A 7,500-nucleotide genomic window follows, 5' to 3' on the forward strand; every position below is an offset into this window, starting at 1 on the left:
GGAGGAAGGAGAGAGATAGACGGATAGATAACATTTTGATAGATAGGCAGATCGATAAACAGATATGTAGGTCGACAGAGAAATAGACAGTTAGATAGACGAGAGGATGGATATTAATGGTTTAGGATAGTATGGAATGAGAATGGGAGAGCAAATGTAGTACAGCAAGAATTTGTAATACAGGAAGTAGTTAACAGCACTGAGCAAATAGATGAAATGGATGGGGTGGGGGGCTAGGAGATAGACTGAGGCCCAATGTATGGGATCACCCCTGGCTTAGACCTCAGCCCTCAACTCCACTGATTTTGCAAGGTCTTTTCTTCTCATTTCCTTTTCTTCATTCCCTTGTTCCATCCACTTATCCTAATCATTAAACTCATTTTTTCTGTTCTCACCACAATACATTATCATAATGCTCTCTACTCCCTTAACTCCTTCCCCTTCTAACAGTCTTTTACCCTGTACCATGTAATACCCTCTAGTACTGTTCATCTGTAACTTTACCCTAGTCATTAATTCATTCCTACCCTTTTTGCAACTCTACTTTACCATAGCACTTCCTTACCTGACACTATGGGCAACTGTTAACCCTTTGCCAACGGGTGGCATGTACGTACATGCCATGGCATGGCTGGACTATCTGCCGGGGGCATGTACGTGCATGCCATGGTGTATGTATGGACATGCCATGATTTTTTTTTAGTTACAATCATGGCAAAATAATATTTTTCTGCCACTGAAAATGTGATTAAAAGTAATTTTTAACACTCATTTTTACTATACAAAAAAAAAAAAAACACACACACACCTACAATTTCAACTCCATGATACCACACACTGCTTATTTTATTCAGACTATAGAGCGAATAATGATCAACTATGTAGTCTATATAACAACAAAAATACCCTTCAGTCTTGATTTATCAAGAAATATGGCAAATAGAGACTTTAGAAAATAATGATAACTGAAAATACAACATATGCTCATAGTATCATGAAGAAATGGCAAGGGATGCTGGTATTTGGCATGAGCGGTTGCGCATGCTAGGGTGACGATATAAGCCCCAGGCAGCAGGGCCTGGGCCACTATGAATACTACCTGTTTTGGGAAAAAAGGTTGAAGTAACGTCACGAGCAAGAAATCAGAGGAAACGACTTGTTTACTGAGTAGTTTGTCTGCCGTGTGCCTGGTGATAATGCCCAAATGTGTGGACAGGCCTTTAATGTGTATGGGCACTTTGCTGGTTTACCTGCAGACTATGCAGAACACATCAATTAGCGATTTACTCAATTGTTTGCAAACTGCTCATTCGTGTGAACAAGATTTAAGAATTACTCCACGCAAACTAATTAAAATCCAAAGCATACCTAGCAAAAAACATTCCTTACAATGTAAAAAATATATCAGCAAATCTATACTTTATCAACTAACCCCCCCTCAAAAAAAAAAAAGACCCCAAAGCAGGGTATGAAAAGGAATGCATTTATAAACTTATACTTTGACAATAAAACTTCTAATGGGATGTGGATCTAAATTTTATTCTAATGATGAGGCTTGTATATGTGTGATAAATGAATGATACCTTAATGTGAAAAGAAATGGTTAATGTTATTCATGAAATCTGTGCTTTGCAAAATACAATCAGTACTTCTAATGATTTTATTAAAAAAGCCCAATAATTTCTTGTTATATTTTGTTACTCTACATTTCTTTCTTTCTTTCTCTTCTTCTTTTTTGGTTTATTACTTTCTTCTCTATTACTTAATTCTTGGTCTTCACTTAATTCTCTATGATGTTTCTTTTTCTTCTTTTTCTTTGTCTTTTTTTCATCTTCACTGCTTTGAACTTTTGCATTTACTTCTGCTTGCATATTTTCTTTCTCATAGAAATTTGGTTCCTCTTCAGGATCTCTCTGGACATACTTTGATTTTTTGTGCTTCTTTTTCACCTGAATGTCTGTGATGATTTCCGCAACTGGAGGGCATTCTTCATTCTGTCTACCTTTATCATGTTTTTTCTTCTTTTTGGTTTTGTGAGTTCCCTCGGCTTCCTCTTCTGGTATGCTACTTACGGTCTCATCCATCCCATCATTTTCTGAGGGGTCTTTGTCTTTGCTCTTTTTCTTTTTCTTCTTTTTCCCTTCTGCTCCTTCACCAACTGCAGCAAGTGATACATCTTCCTCTGGAACTTCCACCTCTTCTGTGACGAGTGATTCTTCCATCTGTGTATCCATCTTTGATTTTTTTCTTCTTCTTTTTCTTCTTCTTCTCTTCCTGACTGTTTGACATTTCTCTGTCAGCAGTCTGGTGTGGTTCTTCTTCTGTGTTTTTCCACTTTTCCATCAGCTTTTGCTCTTGCTCTTGCACTCTTGCTAATTTGGCTGACATGCTCAGGCCATGACGTGCTCCTCTGTTAAAGAAAATAAATGTAATGATGTTGAAAAGAGATATCAAAATATACAGCCAGACTCGGTACACTTGATTTGTTCAACAAAACTCATTATCAAGAATAATGTATTTGAAATGTCAATGTAAATACTAATATATACATGATATACTAAGATGTGTAACAATGTTGATAATGCAAGAAAATTAACTCATTTGTACTGTCAGTGAAACATTATCTCCTCTCATATTTACTTGATGAAACATTCATATCACCTCTAATATCAACTTACTTGTGCGCTGTACGCCCCTCCACAGAGCTTAAACAACTCCTCATCTGTAAGTTTGTGGGACAAATCACGTTCTACAGATTCATCTGAATCACTGTCTGAATCTTTCAATATTTCTGATTTATGTAGAGTCCCACCCTGCAAGAGGCAAACATACACACTATTATGCACTGAATTTCTAAGCAATAGAAACAATACTAAGAACAGATAGAGATTAATATAAGCACAGGTGGGCTGAGGGAGAGGGAGACTGAGAATGCACCATTTAGGTTTTATTAAATTAATTTCCCCCCCCCCCCCAAAAAAAAAAAAAAGTGCTACATCACAATAAATTTTATGAAAAATGCATAAAATGGGGAGAAAATAGGCATAGATTTTAGGGCTTATGCATCAAAACACTTTCTCACTGATGTGTTATAATTTGTCTAAGCATGAGTCAAAAGGACAATCAGGAAGGTGGTGATGGTAGATTCAAATAGAATCAGTTTGAATAACATGAACTTTGTCAATATTGAGGTGAGATCAATTATCAACTTTGGTCAGACCATAAATCAAATTCATGATAAAGCTCAGATTAAAGAAAGGGGAAATCACTATTTTGTTAGGACAATTTTCTGGAGAGAATGCCCCAGAGAAATCAAATGGAAAACATTTTTAGAGTGAACTTGAGGATATGGAAAATGCTCACAGAGGCATCTTGATTTTCAAAAAGCTTTTTTTATTCTCTATTGCTATTAGTATTTTATAGCGTGATAAAAATCATAATGTCAATAGAAATAATAACAGTATAAAAAAAGGGGTTGCAGAAATCAGAGGAGGGCACAAAGGGACTAACAACTGATTCCCTGGTGGCTCAGCATTTGTGGACCCCCCCAATCCCTTGCCCGTTGTTGTCGTGGGGGGGCTTAGGAGGCGGAGACTGGGACCCAATGATGGGGAACTCCCCAACCTTGGGACTCAGCCCTCGACTCAACTAATTTTGCATGGTCTTTATTTTCCTTCCCACCTTTCGTTTCTGTCCCTTCACCAAACCCTTCTACTATCCACCTCCTAAGGTGTGAGAGCCGTGCTGAAAGGATGAAAGGCTGACTTTGTGCCAGTCCTGAACGGCCTGAGGGAGCCATGGGCACGGTATTCCCCTGATTGTTATCTAGCCCTTACCCCTCAAGGGGACCCTGAGGGGTGGACTGTCTTTATCCCCAACATAATCCAGGCTTACCATGGCCAGCAATGAAAACTTATCTCCACTATTAGGGGCAATGAGGCTTGCCCCTTTATCAAATAGCCCCAACGATGTAAACCCACCCGATTCCCTGACCCCAGGCTCTCCTTTGACCACGGCTCCGAACACTGCAACAACTACCCCCTCATCAATGCCTACTAGTACAGTAGCCACAACCAATCCTTAAGAAACATTTCCACTCTCCCAGCACGCTCAACTTCATCACCTCTACCCCCACAACCTCCAACATCAACCACCCATCCTCCCTATTAATACCTTACAGCCTTATTGCCCACCTCCCCATAACACTACCTCCCTCAACACTACTCCATCGTCACGCACCCGCCCTTCGACTACCCCTATCACTACAACAATATTGAATACCCTCTTCAGCGCAGCCAAGGGGAAACCGATTTTTCGTGATCCCTCCCACAGCTCCCTACTCTGACAACACCCTTCTCTTCCAACAATGTCTCCAAAAACAGTAGGTAAAGTCTCTTTCCGTAGCCGACCCGACCGCTCCCGTCTTGTCACAGTAACATCCGAAAACCAAGCTATAGCATTAACAAAACTAACAGACATATATGGTAACCCCATCCTTGCATAAACCCCATCCAAACCCTCAAAACTAGCACCGGAACAGTTTCAATCTCCCCAGCAAATTGCCCAATCTATGACAAAGATTGGTCAGATTGTGGAGAAGACCTACTTGCCTGTCTCACAGACTATGATGCAACGTCAGTACAATGCTACTCCATTCCCCCCAGAGGTATCGAAAGAAACCCACTAACATAGCCAAAATTACCTTCCGTAGACATGACCTTCCCTTTAACGTCTATATAGGAGGAGAATCCCTCCCTGTTCGTCCATACCAACCTCCTCCACGTCAGTGCCAAATTGTTGGCGTCTAGGACACCCAGCCAAACATTGCCGTTCCACAGCCAGATGCCCACTATGTGCCCAACCTGGCCATACCCGATCTAACTGCCCTGCACAATCACGCACATGTGCCAACTGTGGCGGCCCCCATATGTATTTTATAGGGGCTGTCCCACCTACAAATTTGAGTCTGAGGTAGCAACTCTCAGATTCAAATTTGGGACTCACACTACGTGAAGCCAGACAAGAAGCACGTCGACGTGGTTTCTCTCTTACTCCTTACTCCAGTAATACTGCTCATTCTACCAATTCTCCTAAACCCACCCCCCCAACATCTAAACCCCCCTCTTCTACCTCCTACCTTCCCCAGTCAAACTCTTTTGCCATCCTAAATCCAGACACTCCAATCTCTACTACAGATATCTCAATCACCACCACAACCCCAACACCTTCCCCTCTCCCTCCTCGCACTACCCGTAACAGACAGAACAAACGTTCCACCCCCTCTTCCCCTACCACACAATCACCTCCCCCTTCCTTTACTCCTTTGCTTGAGACACCAGTCCTCTCTTCCCCCCCTCCACAAGAAATCCTATATCCCCCAAAACTCCCAAACCAACTCAGAAGAAGAAACCATTGAAAATATTCAAGATTACCTAATGAAAACTGACACTCAACCTCCAAATCTTACAACTCTTGCTCCTTCCACACTCCAAGTAACTGCTGATATCCATCCTCCTCCTAACGATATCCCCCCTACACCCTATCCTCCTACCCCCTCCCAACACAGCCCATCCCCCCCGACCCCAACCCCGCCCTGGATACACACGTGAATCCCTTATGTCACAAGTATCCCCTTCCTCATCTCCTAATACCCCTCCTAGTAGAACACCAACTCCCACACCTCTCCCATCTCAGACCTCTCAGTCCTTTTCCCACCCTCTAACTGCTTCCCCCCTCAAAATCAGTAAAGTATAACTATCCTTCATTGGAATATTCGCGGTTTCCGCTCCCACAGACTCCTTTCCTCTTATAGTCCATCTATTGTATGCCTTCAAGAGACCTTTCTAACACATCCTCCAATACCCCCAATTATCATTATGTCTTATCCCCACATTCCCTTTATGTCTCATCCATACTTATCAATCAGAAAACACCTTATGTCACACCTCCCTTTCAAACCAATGTCCCTTGCACAGTTGTAATGTTCCCCTTTCAATCCCACACATCCTATTATCGTGCCCACGTTTTGAAACAACCCGTACCTCTGCTTTCCCCCATCTATCCTCCCTTCACCGACCTCCCAACCTATCAGACATCCTTTCAGAATCCCACACTTTCTGCTTCAACAACCTATTCTCTTTCCTCAAACGTACATATCCTTCATCTAATCTAACTCCTTACCACACCCGACCCTAACCCTTTCACTCACCAATTCCTTTAGCTTAGACAACTAATCACTAACTCAACCACCCTTCCCAAACATTAACTATAGTGCTACATGACCTTAGATGTCTAGCACATTTCTCTTGCTTTTAACCATTAACCATTCAGCATTTGTGGAACTATCTCTGTGTAAATAAACTTCACAGAACTAAACTGCAGTGGTCAGTCCATGCACCCAGCATCAGTGGGTTACACAATATATAAAAATATTTGACATTGAATAGTAATAAAAAGTTTCTCTTCTATTATATATTAGTTGTAATTATGCAGAAATAAGTTCAACAGACTTTCCTACTACTTTTGAATCCAATTTTTCCAATTCAATAAGCTGAAATTTGATGACCCTCAATGAAGAAAGACATATGGAATCAAACCATTCTATAAAGAAGTATGTTATAAAATGTTATAAAAAATATCTTACCTTAACAAAACCATTATACATATTCATCTTTGCTGATAGTTTTTTGCTCACTTGTAAGTCTTCTGTCCTGATGATCTCCACTGACCCATTCTGGTAAATAAAAAGGTTTTATTTATTTAGAGCAAAACAAATAAACCTATAAATAACTGCATTCAGATGAAAACACATTAATGCTTATATGCCCACAAGTAAATGGATATATACTCACACTCACCCTCACACTGACTCTTTCTTGCTCTCTCCTTCCTTTAAAACAAACAAACAAACAAACAAACAAACACACACACACTCCTGAGTGCATGAGTGAGTGAGTCTAAACACTGTCTGCTGTCTGTCTGTCTGTCTGTCTGTCTGTCTGTCTGTCTGTCTGTCTGTCTGTCTGTCTGTCTGTCTGTCTCTGTCTCTGTCTCTGTCTCTCACTCTCTCGCATTCTTTCTCTCACCCTCACTCTCACTCTTGCTCTCACAAAAGAAGAAGACGAAGAAAAAGAAGAAGAAAAAAAAAGGGGAAGAAGACATGGACACTTAGCATGTACCTTACATTAGTATAGTTGGCTGAATACTGAACTCTTTTTGCCTATAGAGTGAATTATATTGGCAGATAATTTATTTCCATGTTGTAAATGTCATCAGATTTACAGATTTGTGATTTGCTTCTTATTACTTATAATTACTTACATTTCCTACCATCTTTTGACAAAAAATATTAAAACAATTCACAATACATGTATGATTTGAAAAAACATTAATAAATAAATAAATTAATTAATTAACAAATAACTAGACAAATAAAAATGCCCTTTAAAAGCAAAGCTGCATCTTAAACACTGCAAACAAAGAAATGCTTTGGCACTGAGA

At 40.3% G+C, this 7,500-nt stretch overlaps 2 protein-coding genes across 2 annotated transcripts in view; both read right to left on the reverse strand.

Moving 5' to 3' along the window:
• Positions 1 to 1,164: 1,164 nt before the first annotated feature.
• Positions 1,165 to 2,234, reverse strand: LOC119571306 (protein FAM133-like; the record flags this gene model as incomplete). Its single annotated transcript, XM_037918684.1, has 2 exons — positions 1,748 to 2,234; positions 1,165 to 1,250 (listed from the first exon to the last, which is right to left on the reverse strand). Coding segments are annotated over exons 1-2 (573 nt in total), but the record flags the coding sequence as incomplete, so codon positions are not given.
• LOC119571304 (G patch domain-containing protein 4-like) overlaps positions 1,523 to 7,500 on the reverse strand; it is a 7,678-nt gene continuing 1,700 nt past the window's right edge. Inside the window, exons 3-5 of the mRNA XM_037918681.1 lie at positions 6,644 to 6,733; positions 2,679 to 2,813; positions 1,523 to 2,410 (exon numbers count right to left, since the gene is read on the reverse strand). Of these exons, the coding sequence (XP_037774609.1) occupies positions 2,297 to 2,410; positions 2,679 to 2,813; positions 6,644 to 6,733 (339 nt within the window). The 3' untranslated portion in view covers positions 1,523 to 2,296. The remainder of the gene's footprint in view (positions 2,411 to 2,678; positions 2,814 to 6,643; positions 6,734 to 7,500) is intronic.

Source organism: Penaeus monodon, unplaced genomic scaffold, assembly GCF_015228065.2.
Source record: "Penaeus monodon isolate SGIC_2016 unplaced genomic scaffold, NSTDA_Pmon_1 PmonScaffold_5863, whole genome shotgun sequence".
Taxonomy (NCBI): domain Eukaryota; kingdom Metazoa; phylum Arthropoda; class Malacostraca; order Decapoda; family Penaeidae; genus Penaeus; species Penaeus monodon.